At 40.2% G+C, this 25,569-nt stretch overlaps 2 protein-coding genes across 6 annotated transcripts in view; one reads left to right on the top strand and one right to left on the bottom strand.

Moving 5' to 3' along the window:
* camsap2a (calmodulin regulated spectrin-associated protein family, member 2a) overlaps nucleotides 1–18,024 on the bottom strand; it is a 47,288-nt gene extending 29,264 nt beyond the window's left edge. For both annotated transcript variants that reach the window (XM_061684347.1, XM_061684348.1), the window contains exons 1-3: nucleotides 17,456–18,024; nucleotides 14,299–14,558; nucleotides 2,449–2,610 (exon numbers count right to left, since the gene is read on the bottom strand). In XM_061684347.1, coding sequence (XP_061540331.1) covers nucleotides 2,449–2,610; nucleotides 14,299–14,558; nucleotides 17,456–17,594 — 561 coding nt within the window. In that variant the 5' untranslated portion in view covers nucleotides 17,595–18,024. The remainder of the gene's footprint in view (nucleotides 1–2,448; nucleotides 2,611–14,298; nucleotides 14,559–17,455) is intronic.
* A 1,337-nt stretch (nucleotides 18,025–19,361) lies between these two features.
* ddx59 (DEAD (Asp-Glu-Ala-Asp) box polypeptide 59) lies at nucleotides 19,362–24,655 on the top strand. Of its 4 annotated transcripts, none has more exons than XM_061683682.1 (8): nucleotides 19,362–19,453; nucleotides 19,709–20,549; nucleotides 21,212–21,394; nucleotides 21,513–21,602; nucleotides 21,698–21,949; nucleotides 22,900–23,052; nucleotides 23,711–23,839; nucleotides 23,917–24,655. In XM_061683682.1, the coding sequence occupies exons 2-8, from the start codon at nucleotides 19,725–19,727 to the stop codon at nucleotides 24,175–24,177; spliced, it is 1,893 nt and encodes a 630-aa protein (XP_061539666.1). In that variant the 5' UTR covers nucleotides 19,362–19,453; nucleotides 19,709–19,724; the 3' UTR covers nucleotides 24,178–24,655. The 4 variants fall into 4 exon arrangements, with proteins under 4 accessions (XP_061539666.1, XP_061539665.1, XP_061539668.1 ...); XM_061683681.1 differs by having other exon boundaries at nucleotides 19,365–19,449; XM_061683684.1 differs by having other exon boundaries at nucleotides 19,365–19,449; nucleotides 24,009–24,169.
* The last annotated feature ends 914 nt before the right edge of the window (nucleotides 24,656–25,569 follow it).

Genomic DNA, 25,569 nt, shown 5'->3' with positions numbered 1-25,569 from the left:
TGACTGGGAGCATTTCCTGCCAACACGCTGCTTATACAGAGGAAAAGCGGACGTGGCTGAGGACAGCATGCGGACTTAAAGGGGGTGGCGTGAAGGAGGACGCTAAAGGCACACCCCCACTGTGATGATGTAGATAAAGTGCTATATAAGTGCACTCCATTTACCATTTATTTTTCCTAAGATATCAAATAAACTACATTTTTTAATGTATCTCAAGATTCGAATTAACTTTGCTGGTTGCATTCCTTAACCGAAGAGCACTAACGTCCGTATTATTGGGAAGCTTTTATTTTAAAGGTGGCTATCACCGCGAGTTGGCGACCTATTTCTGTATTGCTGAGTATGAACAAAATTAGGGGCGGCTGGCTTGACTGCTACTTTACGCGTGGAGGCTGGCTTGACCGCAGTCGAAAACTGCACCTACGAAGAGACACGCTTACGAAGCACAGCTTAAACTGCAGGTTATCAGTTACGCGGAGGAACATGGGAATCGAGCAACCGCGAGAGAATTCAAGATCAACGAATCCATGGTTCGCAAGTGGAGGAATCAGGAAAACGAGCTTCGCCAAGTCAAGAAGCCTAAGCTGAGGATTGATAAAAAAAATAACGTGAGTACATTGTTAAATACTTCAATAAAGTACAACCGAACTCAGTTTTGCTCCCGCTGCCTTTTTAAAAACATTGTTTTAGCGTGCATGCATGCTACCGTATGTTTTAAGCTACCGTATGTTTTACCATGCCTGCGCCCAATAATACAGTGTGCCTTATGTATGTGTTAAATACAGAAATAGGCCCCGTAACTGAGACTGCACCTTTTAATACGGTGCGCCCTATGCTCATGAAAATACGCTACTCGGATAAAACCCACGCAGGCACAGGGAGAACATGCAAACTCCATACAGGAGGGGTCGGATTTGAACCCGGGTCCTCAGAACTGTGAAGCAGATGTGCTAATCAGTCGTCCACCATGCCGCCACGGGAGAAATTAACAATCATAAATCAAACTTTCACTTTTTAATACTAGGTTGCAAATCCTTTGCAGTCAATTACAGCTTAATGACTGGAACGCACAGACATCACCAGACACTGGATTTCACCTCTGCTGATTCTCTGCTAGGCCTTTACTTCAACTGTCTTCAGTTCCTGCTCGTTCTTGAGGCATATTCCCTACAGTTTTGTCTTGATCAAGTGAAATGCATGCTCAATCGGTTTCTGGTCAGGTGAGGTGGGTCACTTGGCGCCTGCATAACCACCAATCCACTTCTTTGCCTTGTGAAAACTCTTTTGTTGCTTTCAAAATATGCTTTGGGTCATTGTCCATCTGCTCTATCCCTCTATGCACCCTTGTTCGGTTCATTTCAAATCGATTGTGGTGGTGTTGCATAGAATAACTTACAAACAGGGAGTAGAGTCAGTACAGTAATTTCTAAGTCTTCTATATTTGCATTGCAAGTCCAACAGTATTCCTACAATTAATAAATGGACTACATTCTGAAAAAGTAAAAGAATAGGGAGCCTCTAAGGAGAATTGGCTACTTGACAGCAAACAGCAATTTAGAGTCTTCAATTAACCTACAATGCATGTTTTTGGGATGTGGGAGGAAACCGGAGTGCCCGGAGAAAACCCACGCAGGCACGGGGGGAACATACAAACTCCACACAGGAGGGGTCGGGGATTGAACCCCAGACCTCAGAACTGTGAGGCAGACACTATAACCAGTTGGCCAAAGTGCCGCCCAGACATTTCATCTGTTGGATTTTATCAAATAAATGTCCCCCCAAATATGCGACATACTCCATACATCCATCCATTTTTTGAGCCGCTTCTCCTCGCTAGGGTCGCGGCCGTGCTGGAGCCTATCCCAGCTATCATCGAGCAGGAGGTGGGGTACACCCTGAACTGATTTATACTCCAGTGCGACTTATATATGTTTTTTCCTTCTTTATTATGCATTTTCTGGCTGGTGCGACTTATAGTCCGTAAAATACGGTACTCATTCAAAGAGATGCATTATTAGAGACTTTCTTCAGACACACTGGGGTTTTGGCTACCTCCCATCAAATCAAATGATAAATTAATTAGATTAAATCCAGACTTTGCACATCGAAATGTGTATGTTTTCTTATCTCAGCTTCATACTGTTTTAACTTTACTCATCTACTAATCTGGTGAATTTTAGACCTCTGGAATGCAAGTGCACTCCACTGGTGAGCCATATGTCTGACCAGCAGGAATATATAACCATGAGTGTGTGCGTGTGTTTGTGTGTGGTTGTGTGTGTGTGTGTGTGTGCGCACGTGCATGCGTGCACGTGTGTCTTTCAAGATGGTTGATTTCTTGCATTCGTGGCACAGTAACAAAAACATACTAGCTACTTATTTTTAGTGCAGTACTGGCTATAACGTTTTGCACATAGACAAGTTAACATAATACTGTCTCCCACCAACCTTGTTGATCCAGGTGGTGACGGCATCCTCTGTGTCGTATGGCATTTCCTCTTCAGAGTAGCAGGATGAATACTGCCGAATGCTGACCATCACCTTCTCCACAATCAAAGTGTCCACTGAGTACGCCATCATCAGAGAGTCGATCATTGCCAGATGGGCACTCTGCAAAAAGAAGAATTGGAGGGTGAATTACATTTTAGCATCACTTGTATCAGGGTGCTAGACTGTGTTATTCATGAGTGAGAAGGTAAACACAAATTCATTATGTTAAAAGGTTTTTCAAATATTTTGAGTTTCCTGAGGCTTTTATCCATGGAGTGACTAACAGACAAAACTTTTGCCTAAAATCAGAGTTATATTATTTTACAAAATGTTTTTGAACATCTAAACAACTTCTGTCAAAATCAAGACCCAAAACTGAATTTGTGTTGTTTAACAATTTATCAAAAATAGATATAATTGTAAGGAGGACTCGAGAGTCTTAAGCGTAAATGTGAAACTATTCACAGTCTAATGCTCTCTTGTACTGTAGCTGTTGCCTTGAAAACAAATGCATCCAACTAAGCCTAAAATACCCAGTTTACCTAACTTAAACAGTTTAGCCAATAGGAACGACATTAAATATACTGTATGCTGTAGTTCTTTCAATCATGTGACTGGAATTTTTAAAATAAGTCAGTGACATAAGAGAAGGCTGTAAAATTCAGAAAACGTATTTTCATGAACTAGTCAACTTATTTGACAAATGAGAAAGCAGTTATATTTCCTTGCTTTCCAAATGAAACTACTTTTTTTTGGGCCTGCAAAGAGAAGACAGTTTCTGCATATAGTTTCCTTAATGTGATTGAGTAGTGGTTAAAAACTACCTCTTGAGGCCAATAAACACTGCGCATTTTGCACAATGTGCATTTATTAGAGAACTATTTGGATCTCTTTCAATATTTCATTGTTGTGCCTGTGGTGTTGGGTGTGCTATACCGTATTTGTTGTCGCTAATGTTGTTACTGGATACCAAAATTTCCAACTGGATCAATACATTTCAAGTCTACTTTGTGACACAAGCCTAGCATTACTTCCCTAAATTTAGCTAAATATATAATGATGTCTGTCAGTTGAGCAAAATTTAAGAGTATGGTTTCACTGTGTAGTCAGTTTTCTCTGTGATGTTGAATGCTTTAGTGTAAAGCTAAATTTGGAGTCTGTGGCAACCCAGCAGCAAACCAATCCCATTTAATAATAGACTGCCAAGATGTTTCTTCTTCGCCTTTATTGAGTCTGTCTAAGCACTGGGGAAATCTTCCCCTGAGAAACACCAACAAACCAATACAAACAAACAAGTCATGTTATCAGTTACAGCTACATTTATTGTGGCTGTAGGAACAATAAACGATCAACTCCAGGCAAGTCCAATCAGAATGTGATTTTATTCCTCAGAGGCTATTTCCCTCTTTCATCTGATCTCCTCTCAGGAGGAATCTCCGGATATTGATTTAAACCTGCTGTGGTCTGAGGACATAAAATGTCAACAAGGAGAACCAATGTTATTTAACTTGACCACAGACCTATAGTTCTTAATTAATTCAGTGCGACCAGGGCATTGGGAAGGAGAATGGTCAATGTAGCAGCACAAGTCCTTCCCAGGATTAGAATATATTCATCAGCCACAACATAAGGTACAGATGCAAATTCTAATGTGATTAATAGAAATTCACTGTACAATATTTATTATCCTAGCTATTTAATTCAGCCCTGCAATTGGCTGGTGACCTGTCCAGGTTATACCCCACTTCTCATCCAAGGTCAGCTGGGATAGGCTCCAGCTCACCTTCAACCCTATCCATCCAACATCTATCCATCCATCCATCCATCCATCCATTTTCTACCGCTTATCCGAGGTCGGGTCGCGGGGGCAGTAGCTTTAGCATGGACACCCAGACTTCGCTCTCCCCGGCCACTTCCTGCAGCTCTTCCGAGGGGATCCCGAGGCGTTCCCAGGCCAGCCGAGAGACGTAGTCTCTCCAGTGTGTCCTGGGTCGTCCCCGGGGTCTCCTCCCGGTTGGATGTGCCCGGAAAACCTCAGCCGGGAGGCGTCCGAGAGGCATCTGAATCAGATGCCCCAGCCACCTCATGTGGCTCCTCTTGAAGTGGAGGAGCAGTGGGTCTACTCTGAGATCCTCCCGGATGACCGAGCTTCTCATCTTATCTCTAAGGGAGAGCCCGGACACCCTGCGGAGCAACTCATTTCGGCCCCTTGTATCCGGGATCTTGTTCTTTGGTCACAACCCACAGCTCGTGACCATAGGTGAGGGTAGGAACGTAGATCAACCGGTAAATCGAGAGCTTCGCCTTTCGGCTTTGTCCTTCTTTACCACAACAGACCATACAAAGTCTGCATCACTGCAGACGCTGCACCGATCCGCGTGTCGATCTCCCGTTCCATTCTTCCCTCACTTGTGAACAAGACCCCAAGATTCTTGAACTCTTCCACTTGGGGCAGCACCTCATCCCCGACCCAGAGAGGGCACGCCACCCTTTTCCGACTGAGGACCACGGTCTCAGATTTGGAGGTGCTGATTCTCATCCAAGCCGCTTCACACTCAGCTGCGAACCGATGTGGAAGGAAACCGGAGTACACGGAGAAAACCCACGCAAGCATGGGGAGAACATGCAAACTCCACGCAGGCGGGGCCAGGATTTTAACCCCGGTCCTCAGAACTGTGAGCAGATGTGCTAACCAGTCATCCACCATGCCACCCACTGTGAACATTTCTGGAAAAAAAGCAATTCTTAGTAGGTTAAATTAAACTGGGCTCATTACTTTTCGACTATTCCTCGTAAATTGTAGTTGCTGTGTACTCTGCATCACCACTGCTAGTCGACCAATAATACAGATCGCACAGGTAGTATAGGTGATCCAATGCTCCCATGGCAATTTCAAAGAGGTTAATGTTAAAGTTACCGCATGGTGTTTCTTTAACGCATTTTACATATGTAGAGCTGTCAATGGATTAACTGAGTGAGAGTTGCACTGAAAGAAAGAAAAACGGACAGGGAAAGATCAGATGACTATGTGGAAATGTCAGATGAAAGCTAGAGGCAAGAAAAATAGCTTCTGTATTTAGATGCATATTTACCCACAGAAAAAAGGCCCTGCCATTTGTAGTAAGGGCTTTTCCTCTGTGATATGAATTGACATCATGCTGGATAACCTTTGGATTAACTGATTGCATATGCTGCTTGCAGCTATAAATTACTTCATCTTCACATGTATATACACTGAATATATTGAACACATCTGCCCAGTGTGCTGTGTTTTCATTAACTAGTGGTGGAATCAAACACTGAGGAAAAAAAGATGGCTGTAAAGAGAGGACGTTTTGCCAAATGTTGCAACTATAAAACCAATCTTCCCATTGCTTATGTTTATTTGTATTTATTTATCTTATTAGACACTTTTTGATGGATCATTTCCCAACATTTACAAACATACACCTTTTTGGCTTTCCTCTTTTGAATCCTTTCCCACTGTTTTCACAATGTCCCACTGAAAAGTCATGTTCTTATTGTCTGAAATCTGATCAACACCACAATCTTGATCAACACCACATAACAAAAGGTGTATTTTATTTTCTCCTATTGACTAAAATCTATTTAACTAAGGTCAAAACATAATTAAGCCTTCCCAGAAGAGTGGATGCTGTCGTTTATGCGATGTACAGTAGTTCACTACATCATATGGCAGTAGGACCTTGAAACTCAGTGACTTCTAAGATGCAAACTATGCTGATTACAGCATTTCTATTCAAGTTCAAGGGTATCCTGTGAGGAAACGAACCAACTGAACCAAGTAGTAATATACTGCAGTGCAGTCCCCTGGCCATCCTTTCGGCTGAAAGACTTACAGTTTTAAATATAGAGTAAAATGTAAAAAAATATAATCTGGTGCGTTCGGTTTCACAGCCCTCCCATTCAGGGCAGTAGGCACCATGCTGCGGCCAAAGGTTTAAATTAGAATCTGTCAAGCTTCAAGTAACTTCATGCACCCTCAGCTGGACAGTACTCAGCTGCCTCCATCTCTTATCGGCGATGAAGGTCACAATGAGGACATTTTATCTGCAGTATTTTACAACACTAAAATGACCAGCAGCAGTTTATTTTATACTTAGTGGGGTCTCACAATAACGCTTAAAAATGTTTAATTATGCACAGATTGAAAAAAAAAAGTTATCTGCATAATGTATATATTTTAGCCAAAAAGATCCAATACCCCATATACATGCTAAGCATTGGGTCTGGAGAACATAGTGGAGTATATTTTTCATTTCCAAATGCAACCGCAAAGGACGAAAACTCAGACTATTTTACACTATAAAGAAAATAGAATTAGGACACCTGGTCATTATGCTGATAGAAAGTTAAACTGTAAGAAGATTTTCAAGATTTGGCAGTGAAGAGAATTATTTAACAAGTCTTGGTTGAATGAAGAATTATGATTTCAGAGATTAAGAAATAGAATCCCAGACTGATTAATAATTGTGTTTTACCACTTTACTCCACTTAGTGTAGTCATTAGTAATCACAGCCCTGACTGCAAATGAATGCAACTATTCCTGTTAGTCAGCTGCCTGTATGTGTTAACAGCCAAATTGCCTGGAAAGACATTTACCGATATAAACCTGTCGAAGTCATCCAAGTCTGATGTTGTTTAGCTATTATGCTGCATGAATTTTTCTGCAAATGCATTTTCTCACTATGAGAATTAAGTTAAAATGTTAGTAGCCTTCAACCAAAATCCCAAAATTATGTAGGAACCAAGTTAATCATAGAAGACAGGATAACCACAGCAGTGCCTGCAATTATACCCAGACTCAAAATACTAATAACAATAGGAAAATTTTGCTTGTGCTGTACAAATGTGAGCATAAATGTAGCCACGCACATCACAAAATGACACATCTGACTAATTACGTCTTCAAAGTAATTTACAATTTAGAGTACATATTGTGTCCTGGCAAGTAGTTTTTCCCAATGACTCAAATGTAATATATTACTATATTATGCTGTCATCTTCAGTCTGTAACCGCAACTGTATCATTTCCTCTATGCATTGGGAAAAAAAATCTTCACCAAGTAATAATAATATGATGATATATAATATTGTAATTAATACTGTACCTTTTAATGAAGAAAAAAATCCTAATTAAAGTAATAACAATTCTACTCAATTAAAAGTATTGTTAGTATAAAAATAGAATCATTTCATTCCTTATTGATTAGGTGTTATTACAGCTTACACCAAGCCTTGTGAATTGGATATATATAACAAGAACGTGGATATTTTGTATAAGTGTGTAAGACAAAGATAACTTTAAAACACTTTTCGAATTCTATGTGCTGATTTTCTTCACGGTTTATCCTATTCAGGGTCACGTCAAAAGCCAAAGCCTATCCCAGGTGATGTTGGCAGACAGGCTGACAACATCCTGGACTGGTCGCCAGCCAATAAAAGGATGACTGTGAAGAGCACATTGAGTGGGAATTAATCCAATGTCAACTGCGTGAAAGTCAGTTATGCGAACCACTACAAAAGACAATTAACAGGATGGTCTCTAGAATTACAATTTTTCCGCTGATACAGAAGAATACAGGAAATAGAACAAAACATCAAATTACCAGATTAATTTCATTGCCTTTTTTTTAATACAGTGACTTGGAAACATTAAATATAGATATCAATATGGGTAAACACATGCATCAGCATGACCATCCATCAAAAATAAACATTTAGCTATTCATACCATGGAACTAGAATTACAATTATAATCTGGATTGTCATTGAAAGGTGGTGTGTTATTCAGACACCTAAGGGCAAATGCTTGAGAGGATACCAAACCATAGATGTTTCTCATTCTTAGTATGAGCCTTGGTAGACCTCACTAGGAGGCGATTTCCTCTGAAAACAAAGTCTCCTAGTTCACAAGGGAAGACAATCTGCTTCACAATGGTACAACAACAGTTCTACCCAAACCCACAAACAGATGAAGCATTTTCATCCACCCATCCATTTCCTGAACCGCTTATCCTCACAAGGGTCGCGGGAGTGCCGGAGCCTATCCCAGCTATCATCGGGCAGAAGGCGGGGTACACCCTGAACTAGTTGCCAGCCAATCGCAGGGCACATATAAACAAACAACCATTCGCACTCACATTCACACCTACGGGCGATTTAGAGTCTTCAATTAACCTACCATGCATGTTTTTGGGATGTGGGAGGAAACCGGAGTTCCCGGAGAAAACCCACGCAGGCACGGGGAGAACATGCAAACTCCACACAGGTGGGGCCGGGAATTGAATGTAGCATGTTCAATACAATAAATATCAAGATAGGAATAAATCAGATCTGTTATAATCTTAAAAAATAGCAGGCTACAGTTGTGAGCACATTAAGTTGTGTAAAATGCACACTGCCTACCCATCCATACTGCGTTGTCCTGGAGTTGCCGCTGGCACTGAGCACAACATGCTGGCTGTGACTTCACTCAGGCTGACAAGAACAGTGAGTGCTCGGATCGGCTTCCCTTCTACCCTGCTGCTTCCACATATCTTTGTGCATTAGAACAATTGTAGAATAAAAAACAATCATAAGGACACTGGACATCAGTTTAATCTTGAGACAAATTATTTCCTGCCTGTCGTTCCTGTTCGTGTAGGGGAGTGCAAAAGCATCTTAGAATTTCTGCTTAGCCTCTAGATTATGTTTTCTAGAATCCAACATGTCACAATTCTTTGGCTTGGTGCTTACAGTTCCACCCCCATCATACACAGTGAACATATGACATGTGCAAGCATGAGCACTCCCCACTCTCGCAACCACCCACCCACACCAACAAATAACACCCCGCATACTGGAGTGTTACCACGGAAACGGACTACCTTCCCAATAGTGTGATGGAAGCAGCGGAGATGGAGACAAGCAGAAAGAACAGTCAGTGTTCATCATCATCATCCTCCGAGATACATACGGTACATGATATTGTATGTCAAACTTAACTGCGCAGACATGTTTTGACAATATCAATTAACAGAAATGCAAAACGTTTGGGGATATTGTTATATAGGTCTTATTTGCCCTGTGGGGATACACGTTTGATGAATATGAATCCTCTTTACCAAACACATTTGTTGATATGAAAGGTATGCATCGATTATATACCATCATGGCTTCAATGAAAACCTAGACGTACACATTGTGGATGCATCTTGGTTTGAAAGCATTCCCTAACCTATGTGGGACAATAAATCTGTCAGTTTTATGGCTTTTCTGATACACAGTCACACAGCAGCATAAAGCCTATAAAGCAGATGTATATGGTGGGGTTTTTCTTACGTTCAGCAGAGACTAATTTCCATGTCTTTGTCTTATGTCTTATGTCATGTTTGTATTCATTAAACTTCTGAAATTCAAGGTTTGTCACTTTGGAAAAATGTGGATCCTCACCATGACAACATCTTGGCAAATGTAAATGTATCGGATGTGTACTGTACTGTACTTACATTATACATCTGCTACATTTTCAAATTCCTAACATGGACATGTCTACGATCAATTTATATAGTATTTACTGCTATAAAAAATGAGATGAGAATCACGAAATAGACACATTTCTGTTGATAAAATCCACAGCAGAGGCTATGACCAAGGAGAGATGACAGAGAGCAGTGCTTGTTGATTTCTAGTTGCATCTGTTTGTAAGGCTGTGAGCAAAGCAATTAACCATTCCAGCTACTGAAGTAACTGGAGCAAAGCATCCAAATGCAATATAATGTACATGAAAGCCAAAAAATGTATCACGTTTATCTGTATATTAGCCTTTCCATAGAGATCTTGCACTTGGGTTTGTAAACATCTTAAAACACACTCACACAAATGTCGAATAACATGGAGCTATCATTCATCATTCCAATTATGTGGCCTTTTTGTATTGACATATTTCTCTCCTCACTCACCGTTTCCATGGCAATGCAGTCAGGCAGACTGGTTTTAAAATGAAAATCTGTTAGTCATCCAGTGCACATCGTGAATATCATTCCTCTGTAGCCATTTATTGGGCAAGGAACCATATTTGGTAAAGTGTGGGTGTTCAAAATGGCCCTTGCACTGTGATACAGAAGGAGTAGATTTGTTTTAACAGCTAAACAGCTTAAAAGTCCCGGCACGTAGTTTTTAGTCCCAATTATATTAATAAAATTTAAGGAAATGACAACAAAAGATCATTCTTAATAAACACCATAAAAATGTATTTTAATTATAAAATATGCATAACAGCATATTGTAACAATTGTAAAAGTATTTGACCTTTCAATTGTTATTTAGTTCGAACATGCAAAAACAAAAGATGATCACATAGCACCGAACTATTGTCATGGTCACATGCTTTATGCTGTTAACCTGCTTTCTTGAGCATTCTGATGGTGCCACGTGCACCATGACATGTGAGTGGAAGCGTGATTCTTAGCCATCATACATACATGTGCTTGTTCGTGCCCTGGTCACTCAAGTGGCTGAGAAAAGATGAATGAGGTGGGGGGGGGGGAATCATGCAAAATCAAAAACGGGCAAAATCAGTTCTGAAATGTCAGTGGTTCTTAGCTACAACATGTCAGGAAAAAAAAATCATAAGCACTTTCTTTTTGTGCAGACTGCTAATAGAATAGTGACCCAACCACAACAGACAAGTCAGCAAGCCAACCAGGGCAGGTGCTCAGAAGGCTTATAAATTGTAAATGACCACCCACCTGCGCTGTTATGGTCATGCACAGCAGTTACCATAATCCAAATAGCTGTGTCTCAAAGTGTCTTCAAACCAAACAGTGCAGTGAATCAAGAGTTAATTGTGACAGTTACTGTACTGCGTTTTGCTCTTGAACAATTAGTGCTTTATTGTTGTTGTTTTTATACTTCAGTTTTTAAAAATGTATTTTTCCTGTTACTCATGTGTGTCTCCTACAATCAGATTTCTCCCTCCAGTCAGATTTTCTCCTTCCACCTGTCCTGTCCAAATGTGTATTTAGTATTTAGTTTACTGGTCTATGTTCATGTAATGTGTTGTGTGGAGGCTGAAACAGGTGGACCAAAAGGCAGGAAGTCAGGCAAGAGTATAAGAGCACGAAACTCAAAAACGGTTTATTTTCAAAAACGCAAAGGCATAGGATCAATAAAATGCCAATTCCAAAAACACAGTTGGACAATGAAGAGCATGAAGAGTATGGGGGACAGGCTCACCCCATACAATGACGAGCAGAAAAAAAAACAGCAAATTAAATACACACAGACTAACAAGGCACATCTGGACAGGACATGAGTGGAAAGCGAGGGCTGATTGTAGTAGACATGAGGAGCAGGTCAGATGATGACAGGACACGGATATGTGTGATGACGTCTAAAAAACAAATCTCCAAGGGTCCAAAAGCAGTAAAGAAAAAGTCAGAAACTGAGCACTATCAGTAAGGCTTCTTCAATCAGACCATGATGCTGTGATTACAGTATACAAATATGTGAGCATTTTTGGTGTATGGTTGGCAGCTTTCACCTGACAGTGGAATAAGTAAAGCACAGGACAGACCTTTGCTTAACCAAAGGAAGATGAGAGCAGTGTTCGGAATGGATAGATCGGTGGATGGTGGAAGGTGAAACACAGTGGGAATGTCCAGCGAGAAATGATAAGAAATTGCCAAGGGAAGAACTCAGCAAAAGAGGGTATGATTAAAAAACTATGTAGAATGCAGAGTGGATTTATAATTCCAGAGCCAGAAGTAGGCAGTATGTCAAAAAAGGTGCAAGCCAGAGGAAAAAGTCAGTATGGAGGGACAAGATAAAATTCATAGCATATAAACCTTCATTTTAAAGTCCCAGTTATGTTTGATGATGATATCTATTGTGTTAGCTGGATATATCATTTCATTTCACATTTGTTAGGGATATAGCAGCTACAATATGATGTCTTGCTGAAGTTCCTGCAGAACTTAAATAACTTTTAAATTAGAATGGAAGTGAAATTAAAAACAGCAAGACTCTGCAAACAGACTGCAGGCATACTGTGTGCTAATCGTTTCTAGCACACATCAACTTGCAGCTCACTGAGGCAGTAAAACCTCCTATTGAGACACAGACGCAAACTAACAAGGATGCTCAATCCCTGCTTAACTGGCAGCCTACACAGTCATCTTTATGAAGCGATCTAATACTAGAAGATAAAATAGGAGCTGGAAAATGTCACCAACAAATTGCACCAAATGTCAAATATTAGGGTGAAAAAACTTCCCAATAAGACCTTGGTTACATAGCCTTACATGACGAAGGTTCAGTTAGTCAGGAGGAATTTGACTGAATGATGCACCAGGTTAACTGGGATCGATGAGTCAAATTGAATATAGGTACTGTAAGTGGTTGATTGTTTGGTTGGTGGAGAGTAAGCTGTTCATTATGTAGGTCAACCGGTTCGTAGGCATATGAATTGGTTGGAAGATAGGTAGGTTTGTAATAGGGCCATACAATTAATAAAATTTTAATCATGATGGCGATTTTGGCTGCCACGATTAAATGAGCCTGATTGTCGACGATTTTTTACATATAAATGCGGGTACTGCTGCATATGAAAAGTGCTTCATATGCAGCGGTGCCCTCAACCTCGTCAGCCAGCTTCCAGAGGGCGAACACATGGTTAAAGCTTAAATGAGCGCCGGCAACGTGCTGCAGGGCAAACTTAAAAATAAAAGCCTAAAATGGCACTGATATTGGAGAAATCTCGTAATTTATGAAACTTTTATTTTGAGGTTGGCACTCGCAGCACGTTGGTGGAGAGGCGGAGTGTCACGGTAAGACATACTGTAGTATTGACAATCGTTTTCGTGGCCGTCTTGACTTCAACTTTCCGGCTGGCCTGACCACAGTGAAAAACACTGGGTGTAAATAGGGAAATCACAACTGTCGAGTTCATTGCAGTTTTTGACCCTGCACAACTGACCACCGGTCAGAACAATGGAGGCGTACCTTGGTCCTTGACAATTCACTATGTTGACGGGGATTTTGAAATGAAAAGTTGGTGATTGCAGCCTAACGTTATTGCCTTTAATGCATAAACTGTATTTGCTTCCATTATGTTGCAATTTGTGATTGTGCTTTGTAATAGCACATTTATTCATTTAGCCCTTGCTTAAGTCGAATTTTTTGGGTAATTTTTAAAAAAAATTATCTATCATTTATTCTTATTTAAAGAACTAACAACTGTTACATATTGTTTGTTGAAAAGTAGTGCAATAAAAATAAAGGTTTTTCCTAAACATGAGGAATCATTGTGATAAATAATCATGATTACAATATTGATAAAAATAATTGTGATTATTATTTCGGTCATAATCGTGCAGCCCTAGTTGTAGATGTGTCGATAGGTTAGGTAGTTAGTTAGGCCAGTTTATTAGTTGGTTGGATGGGCAGGTCAAGATGGTCAGTAGGTAGGTACTCCGGCACATAGATAGGTTGGCAGGTTGGTAAGTAAGCTGATGCGTTAGGTCAGTAGACAAATAAATATATCATGTGGTTGGTGTGGAGGTTTGTACGTAAGAAACCGGTAAGTAGTAAGTTGTTTGAACAGTTTATAGGTTGTTATATGTAGCTATGTTGGTTTGGACATTTGTTTGATAGGTTAGTGGGTTGTTAGGTAGCCAACAAATTACACTATTTGTGATTCCCAGCATTATTCACATGGTGGTAAATTACCCCCAAAAAATAATCTCCTATCTACGATATCTTTAACAATACAGAAACATTTGAAATTATAAATAGACTCTTACCATTTGCAGAGGCCTCTTTTGAAGGTCCCTCTCAGTGACAAGTCTGTCGTGGTCAGTGACATAGAGACCTCGCTGGGCCAAAGCCTGAATGACAGCATCGTGGCCCAGCAGAGGCTCAGCTGGATTGTTCTTCAGAATGAGGCTGGCGGCCTGGCAGTAGAGGTCTGCAGACAACAGGAGACTGGCTACAGGGGGCTTCAGATGCTCCTGCTCATACTGGTCTGTGTAGAAGGGCTCTTTTATGTCTGCTGGGATGCTGTCTGTTTAACATATGGGAGGACATTTTAAAAATCTAAGAATATCGCATTTAATATCTGAAGCATAGAACAGCAGCTAATTTGCCATAATGCTTGGCAATACTGGCCAATGTGGACATATTCCAACCAGTGTACAGATAATCTGGAAATACTTTTTTAAAGCCCTTATTCATTCTCCCCTGGCCTTCCTTAGCGGTAACTTGAGAGATACATGGATAAACCTGGAATGTTACTATAGCAACCACAGTAGGTGCACCACTCTATCGATTCATCTTGTGTGTCTGCATCTGTACAACACTCAGCTCCCTGGGAAAACCCTGTCTCATCAAAAAGAAATGGTCTGTTTGTGTGGTTACGTGTGTGTGTGTGTGTGTATATATTTATTTGCATGTGCGTGTGGTTGCGTGTGTGTGTGCATGTGTGTGTGTGTATGCATGCACTTGTGTATGTGTTGGTATGTGTGTGTGTGTGTGTGTTTTGTGTGTGTGTGTGATAGCATGTGTCTTTGTGTACTATGTGTTTGCGTGCACACGTTCACGGACATGTACATTCTCAGAAGATACCGTGGTCATGATAGTTTTAATTTTGCCGAAGAAAGAAGATTTTTCCACTGTTATGAAGTTTTCCAAATAAGATTAAGATTCAGGGTGAAAGGTTTCCTGCCCAGCCGCGATTAATTGATTGGCTTCTGTCACATCATGGATGAAAGCTAAGACAGAAATGATAAGAAAATTATTAGGAATGTTCATCAAATCCAAGATCAGCAACAGCAAAATGGATGTAAAAATTGAATTTTGTGGAGAACATTTGGTAAAGAGTCGGACCAATTGCTCACATTCCCCAACACAACAAATATAAATGGTCAGTCGGTCGATGAATCACATCCTCATGACCAATGTCAATGAGGTCATCTACAGATACAGCAGAGCCTTGTTTGCTCAAAAGCTTTCAGTATTTACATTCCTGCGATAAAGTATTGTTTCTAGACAATTAATTAATATTTCCTCCTGTCCCATACAGTATATCATCTACAAGGAAGTCAGAGGTCAAAGGTGAGTTATGATACATTGCCACTGCAAATGGTAAAAAAAGAAATCATCATCTGCTTTATAAATTTACATAACCAATTAAAATTGGTGGCATGGCTCAGGGGGTTGAGAGGCCCTCTTGTCATTGGACCAAACTGAGGCCCAGTTTGCTCCTGATGAGCTTAGCATAGTAGCCTCAAACATGAGAGGAAGCAAGTGTTCACAGTTTCACACAAAATGCAATAAAGTGGATTTTGTTCCCTCCCAGTTGAACAATCATTCTTTTCAACATTCCTTAGCATTCAATTAACGAAGGAATCAAGATTTTGCTTCATTACTCCTTATCTAGGAGCGCTTTTTTTTTTTTTTTTTAGTATACTGTATCTATGCTAATAAAAATAAAACAAATAAATACATTCAGTTTACATGTTAAATGTATCTAATGGGGGGTTGTTACCCAGGTTTTACTCTGCAATCCGAATACTTGCATCAATTTGAGAAATCAGCTGGTCAGTATTGAGTACCTGTATATGTATGGATGGAATAAGGGAGATGCATGTGAAGCATTCATAACAGAAAAGCGTAGGCTGAGATTTGGATAAAGGCCTGCTCGGTCGCTCACCCTCTCGGGAGGGCTATATTTTTGGAATCAGCCCATTTCATTCAGTGCTGATTGAATATGCACTGAGGATCTGCAAGGGATCTCATGTTTGCGGGGCTTTTCCGGCACACTGACAATGGATTGTGTGCCACAGTTACGACGGCGTGTTGTTCCAACAAAGACGAATGTATTACTGATTTTAGAGCTGATGAAAGCAATCTGAACAATAATAGGACAGTACAATTGCTGAATTATGGTATTTTTGTGCCATCTCTATTAATAGTTGTGGAAAATACAAATATGACATTTAAGATGCAAACACATTAGCTGAACATGGATAATTCTTAAAATATTTTTAAATTATTATTTAAGTAAAATGTCCTTCTCTGCTTGTTAATATACTGTATGATGCTCTGTAGCAGTCAAACCAAGAAAGCATCGCAGTGTTATTCCTATAATTAGTCATATTTTTTTCTGCAGGTACATACAATACAGGCCAACTAAAAAGTCATCAAAAAACCTATCAGCGTGAGAGGACAGCAGAACATCTATGTTGTGTGAAAAAACGGACCACCAAACCTAATTACATAATTTAATATACGTAATTAAATAACATTAATCCATTTGACTGTACCCAATCAGGATCATAACTCTGAATATTTGAACAGCTACAACAACCTCATTGCTATCCAATGTATACATTGGTTGTGCTAAATACAATTTATTTACATGTCCAGTATAAAGAGCGTTCTCCATCATGCACACTATTTGGTCATTGAAAGGGAAAAAATATGTTATTGAACATTCAGTCATTTGTGCACCACCATCTGTCATAGACCTTATTATATTAACAAGCTGATGTGCCCCACATACTAATAATTTCTCTATTACTCTTAGTATGAGATGTGTGCAGTGTTTTCAAGGTTACTCGTTGACACCCAGTACACTGAGCTACCATCATGCAAGACTGCAACATATTGATCACTGTAAACCACTTATGAAATTGCCTTTATCTAATCTTATAAATTGTGTTGTGTTGTTCCATCCCACAACTAATTTTGAATGATCCATAAGATGCATCTGAGGACATAAGGGTTACTCTGTCATGGTGGCTCAGGTAATTTAAAGAACTGTTGTATATTTAGTATTTTGGTTCTTTTTTTTTTTTTTTTTACTGATATACAAACATACCCGCGGTCACGTTACAGATTAATGGTGCTGAAATGCTAAACTATAACAAAAACAATGATGCAGGTAGCTGATACACATACCTCTCCCATATGCTTTGGACAGAAGCCATGAGAGACTGCAACAGATTTTAGCACGAGAGAAGTCATAGTGTTCAAAAGACTTGATAGCTGGAGCAACGAAGACCTTCTTCATATTATTTACGTCCTGAACTTCACCCATATTTCCACGCAGTCGTTTTCTTCAGTCCTTCACAGCAAAGCAGCGCCAAAGCATCACGCGAATGGATTCGGTAGAAAACAATGAGCAACTGTCAAATGAAGACATGGAACAGCGAGATGGTTGTAGTTACTGTCTCTCCAATCTGTCTGGTTGACACAATGAATCGCGGTGTTTTTCATCCATTCATCAGATGAGACGGGCTCCTTCGCACAAAGCAGGAGGGTCGCTTTCCTTGAATTTCACAAGGAAAAGTGCTCTTGTGCCGGTTTTCATTCTTTAGTGCATCGGGAATTATAGGATTTCTTCTTTTCGTGTCCACGTTCTTGTGTGGAAAATTGGTATGATTCGCGTCATTACTCGCTTTTCATAGCGCTGGTGCTGTGGTGCGGTTTCCCTCCCTGCAGCTGCAAACCATTCCAACCACGCTCCAACCCGCTACACCCTTGGACGTAGTGCGCATGCGCGTACGGTGCCTTCAGGAAAAGTCAGAACATTTATTTTTTTTCCTGTAGATTAAAAACAAGTGTTTCCCTGCCTTTATTTGCAACAAAAAGCATGAATATTTGATGAGCTCCTCTCATGTTAGCCACAATATTTTTTTTGTGTGAACTCTGGGCTTTTCCAATAGAACACGAAGCTCATATACTTGCAGGCAGTGGTGTCGCTAGGCCTATTTTATGGGGCTGAACCACTCTAAAAAATTTTCAAGAGCCCCATAAAAAAATATTTGGTAGTATGTGTTTATGACGAAGTTTTATTGTCTTAAAAAAGTGAGTAACTAACCCCCGCCCCCCCCAACACACACACACACGCACACACCCACACGAAAAGTACACTATCTGAGAAAAGGACACAGGCAATACTGTAAATTTGAACAACTAATTTAACAAGAAAATAGAGAATTGACTAACACTGATAGTACAATACTGGCAGCATGCCATGGTAGCCCAGTGGTAGCACGTGGTTAATCCTTGGTGGTTTATTGCAATGAAGTTTAACTATCTGTTTTTGTATATGTTTTAAGGACATCACTGCCCATTGATTTTGTACATACCTTTTCGGTTGTAAAACTACTTCAAAGATAAATCGACTGAGACTAGCTCCCAAAATAAATTTGTAGCTCAACATTACATATCACAACAATTTAAAACACATTTTACATATTCGAATCTTTGTTTTAACATGGGTGGCACGGTGGGCTGCTGGTTAGCCTGTTGACCTCATAGTTCTGAGCGTTGGAGTTCAAATCTCTGCATTATTGTGTGGAGTTTGTATGTTCTCTTTGAACCAAAGTCAACTGGGATAGGCTACAGCTCACCCGCGATCCTTATGAGGACAAGAACAGTAGAAAAATGGATGGATAGATGCATATATTTTTATTATCAATATTATTCCAGCTGTTGGAAAATAACATCACATTTTGGTTCTGTCTGTGGATCTGACTTGCAATAACATTGCAAGCATTCAACGCCACTTCATATCTATCTATCTATCTATCTATCTATCTATCTATCTATCTATCTATCTATCTATCTATCTATCTATCTATCTATCTATCTTTCATATAGTGCATGTCTTATTAAAAATTAATTGTATGTAAAGAAAACGATGTTTCATTAAGCATATAAAAACATGGTTTGTTCTTTTCCACGGAGACGGAAAACTTTCAGTCAGACTTCAGTCAAAAGCATAGCAGTTATCTTTGTAGACTACTCTTCCCAGCATGCTACATAAATGACGTCATTAGTCTGCGTCTGTGTTGTGGTTGATTTGAAAGGCTGGAAGGCAGCAAAGCGGTTACCGCTCATTCCGCCAACTTGATCGTGTTAAATATGAGGAGATGCTTCCGAACGTTGTAGGTTCGTATGTTTTTCAGGCCAAAATGTTGACGTACCATTTTAATTTGTTATTTTGACTCTTGCTGTGTGCTTATTAAGAGTGGCCACTCGAGCAGCAGCACACGTGATACTATCGTCTGAAGAGACTTGAAATTCAACTTGAAACAGCAAAGTTACCCCAATATAGCGTAATTTATTCTCGTAGGAAGTCCACAAATTAAGTTTAACATTTAAATTTAGCTAACACCATGCTTGGTTGTGTTTTTGTGTTTCCAGATTAATAGCAAGTAAAATGTTTATGCCAAGAGCCCTTAAAGTGAAGAGACGAGCAGAAGACGCACTCTTAATTTTGAAGAAGAGGAAAGGTCAGGTTGATCAGGATCACGAGAATGATGAAGGCAGTTCGATTATGAATGTTAGCCAAGAGCTCAAATATGGCAAAGTTGAAGATAACACAGTAAAAGCATGTGAAGACCCAGTTGCTGTGGTTAAGACCCCATCACAAGAAGATGGGCAGAAGTGTTCTTCAAGTGGTACTGAAGAAGAGGAGGAACCAGTGAAATCATTCAAAAAGAATCAGAGATGGGCAGAGCCAGGAGAACCTATCTGTGTGATGTGTGGTCGCTATGGAGAGTACATCTGTGACACCACTGACAGTGATGTTTGCAGCATGGAATGCAAAGCCCGTCACTTGGCCCAAATGGGCTTGGGGACTGGGGCGGAAATGTTTAATGAGAAGGACACAAATGGAGAAAAAGAAAGTCCTCAGGATCAACCTATTGCAGTGTCTATAAATACATTTGAATCAAATTATTCCTATAAAGAGGATTTGTTCATATCAGGGCTCACTGATGAGCAGGTGCAGCATATTAAACAAGAACTGGGCATTGAAACCCAGGGGAGAGATGTAAGGAGGCCCATCATAGAATTTGAACACTGTGGCTTTCCTGCTACTCTCAATGCCAACTTGAAGTCAGCCAGCTATGAGATGCCCACACCAGTGCAAATGCAGATGCTGCCTGTTGGTCTCACCGGCAGGGATGTGATCACAAGTGCTGACACTGGCTCAGGAAAGACTGTAGCCTTTCTCCTGCCAGTTGTCCTGAGGGCAGTAAAGGTACAGTAATTATTTTTTCATTCTGTTTCAATACTATATTTTAGCATTAAATTACACTTGACAGCACGCTGGAATCGTAGTTAGTACATCTACCTCACAGTCAGGAGATCTGGGTTGGATTTTTTTCTTCTTATCATTTCTGGAGTTTACATGTTCTCCCTGTGCCTACACAGTTTTCTCCAAGTACACATGCATGTTAGGTTAATTAATAAATAACTTTAAATTACCATAGCAGTGTAAATGTGAGTCTGAATGGAGCCTTGTTTCTCATGTCCCCTTCAATTGACTCACGACCAGTCCAGAGCGTACCCCACCCGCACTCACTCTTGTTACCCGTGACCCTCATGAGGACAAACAGTATAGAAATTGGATGTATAGTTATAAACCCTTTGGCACATCAGACTACAGTGGATGTAGAATGTGAACATACTCCAGCTAAAATCTTGTAAGTTGTGGAATTTAATTTAAATAAGAGTAAAAATATGAATACAAAAGACTGAGTGCTGTTATTAAAGTACAGTATTAGTTTTATTGGGTCCACACTTCAATAATCAGCTTCCTGTACAATTTGTAGCCACTTTATATATATCCATTGTGTACTGTATGTATTGCATATTATTGTGTAACACGTGTATCCAGTTGCAATGCATCTTCTCTTTAAGGAACAAACTCGGAGTGTGGGCAGCCCTGTGGCCCTCATCCTGACCCCCACCAGAGAACTGGCCATTCAGATAGAGAGACAGGCCAAAGAGGTGGTGACTGGCCTCCCTAATATGAGAACTGCCCTACTGGTGGGCGGCATGCCTCTCCCGCCTCAACTCCACCGCCTCAAGCGCAGCATTAAAGTATTCATTAAATTCAACATTTTACAACAATCCTTATCTCATAATGAAAAGATTTACACATTACAAATGAGTTGACATTGAAATGTCTTCACTGTGTACTATTATGGATCATTTATAGATTGTCATAGCAACACCAGGGCGACTTCTTGAGATTTTAAAGCAGAAAGCTGTGCAGATGGGAAATGTGAAGATTGTTGTGGTTGATGAGGTATGACCAAAACTATGGTATTCTAAATCAAGACAGTAATAGGCTGCTAAGACCAGTGTGCATCCTAACATATTGTGTTGGGACACCTTCTGCAGGTTGACACTATGCTAAAGATGGGCTTCCAGCAGCAGGTACTAGAAGTTCTAGAGCATGTCCCTGAAGATCACCAGACCCTCATGGCATCAGCCACTATCCCGACAGGGACTGAGGAGCTGGCAGCCCGATTGGTGCGAGACCCAATTCGTATTGCTGTAGGAGAGAAGAACCAGCCATGTACCAATGTCAGACAGATCCTGCTGTGGGTTGAGGAACCCTCGAAAAAGAAGAAGCTGTTTGAAATTCTCAATGTAGGTTCTACACACAAGTGGTTGTGATATATGCAGTAAAATGTTTTTTTTAAAGTATAGATTTGCCACTGCAAGTCTAATGTATTTATAATTTTGAGAACAACCCCTAACATGCACAAAGTACAGTATAAAGAAGAAGAAGAAGAATCACCTTTGATTGTCATGAACATGCATGCATGCATGCACACGAAATTTGTTTTACCCATCACAGTGAACACATACACATGTTAGTGGAACACACTGGAGCAGGGGGCAGCTGAAGCGCCCGGGGAGCATTTCGGGGTATTAGTGTCTTGCTCAAGGACACCACAGCCGTGAGTCTGGGGGATGTTGGCGGATGGATAATAATGTGGGATAATGTGATGGATAAATCACTTTACCCTTCATTTTAAAGTAGATGTATGGGAATATGATTGCTAGTCTATTAATTCCCCATAAAGGTGGGTTGGTCTTGACCAAATAAGGATGCTCACAGCTGCAGCTCTGGTCTCTGTGCGCAGGAAATGGGTGTGCCCAGAATCATGGCTGCACTCCAGGAATCCCAGTAATGTTTGGACCATTTGTTAAGCATAGGAAAAGAACAGTCTCCTTTCTGAAGAATATGTTGGTTAGTTTGAAGTAGCAGGGGGCCTATGTCTGTGCAAATGTATGACACATATTTTGCTGTGTTGTTCCTACCTTCTCAAGGTCCAAGGCATGACGTTTTGAGTTGATCACAGTTCTCTGTCAGGTTTGGGTAGTTATCCGGCGTTAGAAAAATGATTTTCCTGATTTTATAGGGAATGGAATGTGGACAAAGGAAGAATTGTCATAATGCAGGGTTAAAGCACAACATAAAACTAAAACTAATAATTATACATACATCCATGGTCTAATCATGCTTTGGTATAGGAATACATTTGTATTTATTCAACACATTTTATACAGCTTTTTTTCCTTTGGCTTTACAGGACAATAAATTGTATCAGCCTCCAGTGGTGGTGTTTGTCGACTGTAAACTCGGTGCTGATCTGCTATGTGATGCGGTCGCCAAGGTGACAGGCCTCAAAACAGTGGCAATCCACTCCGACAAGAGCCAGTTGGAACGGAACCACATCCTAAAGGTGAGGCCAGCGTCACCAAGAACACACAAGGTTCAGAGGATAATTGGTTGTCTGTGTCTCCAGCCACACTGGATTTAACCATGTTATTCTTGATCATTTGTTTCTTTCTCTTGAGGGCTGGTTACCCCTTAGTAGTTAATTATACCATTATAATATTAAATTATCCAATTACGTATTGCTGTATGTTTTATAATTATTCAGCATGTTTTAGACCAACTGTTTTAAACATTTGCACAGTATTTCTTGATTCCATCCTCTTGTTTGGTAGAGTTGCTTAGACTCCAGGAATAAACATTTCAGTTCTGTGCCATTTGCCAGCAAAATAGTTGGCTAACACCAAAATCCCAATTTGGTTTTAAGGAAGGGAGTCAGTGTATTCCAGGAAATAGCATGCATCAGCAACTCCACACAGACTTTAATATAATGTGACATTGCTTGTCTCATTTTACTAACTTGATTCTTGTTTTTATGGTGCTGTTTGCTGAGGCAATGACAAACTGATATACAATAGAGATGTTGCATTGTTATTTTATACTGTACTATAATATATGCTTTGTTTGTTTGCATTGTTATTCAATACTGTACTATATGCTTCGTTTGCATTGTTAGTCTATGCAGTACTATACTATATGCTGTGTTTGTTCTTTTGTGTATTTAGGGGCTGCTGGGTGGTGACTTTGAGGTGGTGATCAGTACAGGTGTACTTGGCAGAGGATTGGATTTGGCTAATGTCAGAGTGGTGGTTAACTTTGATATGCCAAACACTATGGATGAATATGTCCATCAGGTTAGTGGTTTTTCAGAAATAGATTTGTATTTAAGTTGTAATCAATAAAGCACAAAGAAACATTTGTTCCTGTTTAGGTAGGAAGAGCGGGTCGTCTGGGTCACAGGGGAACTGCCATCACTTTTCTCAACAACAACAACAGACGTTTGTTTCTGGGGGTGGTGAAAAGGGTCAAACCAACAGGAACCATCCTACCTCCCCAGCTCCTCAACTCACCTCACCTCCATGAGCAGCAGCGGAGAGAAAAACAACAAGCCAAGTTGGGGCCTGGTGACATCCTGGTGAACAAAAATAACCTCATCGAAATTATCAAGAAACATGACAGACGTAAAAAATAGTCATGCAAATAATGTCCCCTATCAGCTGAGTAAATGTTCATTTAAATATTTGCATAGTTGTTGGATTGACTTTTGTATTCAGCTCTTCTATTGATCTCATTAGGTTATCGTGAGGCGGCACGGTGGACGACTGGTTAGCAAATCTGCCTCACAGTTCTGAGGAATCGGGTACAAATCTGGGCTCGCCTGTGTGGATGTCAGTGCGAATGGTTATTTGTTTCTATGTGCAACTAGTTCAGGGTGTGCCCCGCCTCTCATCCGAAGTCAGCTGGGATAGACTCCAACGTGCCCGTGACCCTAGTGAGGATAAGCGGTATGAAAAATGGATGGATGGAGGTTATTATGAAGCGTGTGGTGGGAAGAAGTGCCGAGTGAACCAGTGCTGTTTTTCTTTCATTCTATTTTTATATTTATTATAGAGCAGTGATTTACGTGCAGAATTAATGTACAGTACAATAAACTTTCCTCATAATCCTCATATTGCTGTTTGAGTAATGTCTAGCAGTTCAGTTGATAAAGGTAAGTTTGGGTGTTTGTGTGGTATAGGGGTCTCTGTGTTTCAATGTTTTTGTATTATGTTCCGCCTGTGCGCTCAGGACCTGCTGTGGATAAGTCACAGGAGTTGACGAGACCAGAAAAAACACTTCCGCCGCTTCTGCTGTTAAGAAGTAATGGTACTTTTACTCCGTTAAAATTATCTAAATGTCGCTCGCTCCTTTTATTTATTAATTTTTGCTTATTTATCAACTATTTGTGCACGCGACTACAACTTTGAGTTCCGCATCAGGCGCTGTTAGCGCCAATCCAATTTAAGCATTAGTGACGTTTAAGTTCAGTTCAGGAATCAAACGACTAAAGAAGGTCACATGACCTCGCACAACGTCTTCTATTGGGCTTCCCGGGCATAGGTATTAAAACTACATAAGCCAGCCCTACTGATTGTCGTGCATACCTGGCGGCCATCTTGGAAAGGTCGTCGTTACTATGAAGGCAACGGTGTGCTACTTGTGTTTACATTTAGATGAACAAAAACAACAGCTTTCATGTATTGTAGTATTTGTCTGGCACTGTCTCCCCAAACGTGGATATTTGAGCTCACTTATAACTTGAGAAAACACCGTGCAGTAAATTGCAGGTGTTTTTTTTTTTTAGTTTTGACTGTACACACACACATTAACGTCAGAATTTGCAAATTTTATTTTGTAATTTTTTAAATTGATGTTCATACTGTGGTTAAAAAAAAAAATCAGAAGTTACTCACTATTTACTCAGCACTTGGGTAATTACTTCACTGTGTACTTTTTACTCTGTCTCAAGTAATTTTTTGGGACTACTTTTTACTTTTACTTGAGTCACATTATTTTCAAGTAACAGTACTCTTACTTGAGTACA

The sequence above is a fragment of the Phycodurus eques genome, chromosome 8 (genome assembly GCF_024500275.1).
Source record: "Phycodurus eques isolate BA_2022a chromosome 8, UOR_Pequ_1.1, whole genome shotgun sequence".
Lineage (NCBI taxonomy): Eukaryota > Metazoa > Chordata > Actinopteri > Syngnathiformes > Syngnathidae > Phycodurus > Phycodurus eques.
The sequence above is the reverse complement of the archived record's forward strand: the minus strand, read 5'-3'. Positions and strand labels throughout refer to the sequence as shown.

Coding starts and splice junctions, on each gene's coding strand:
- ddx59 (XM_061683681.1), top strand. CDS start 19,427: ATGAGGAGATGCTTCCGAACGTT. Junction 21,395..21,512: donor GCCTCAAGCGCAGCATTAAA/GTATTCATTAAA, acceptor GATCATTTATAG/ATTGTCATAGCAACACCAGG. Junction 23,053..23,710: donor AACGGAACCACATCCTAAAG/GTGAGGCCAGCG, acceptor TTGTGTATTTAG/GGGCTGCTGGGTGGTGACTT.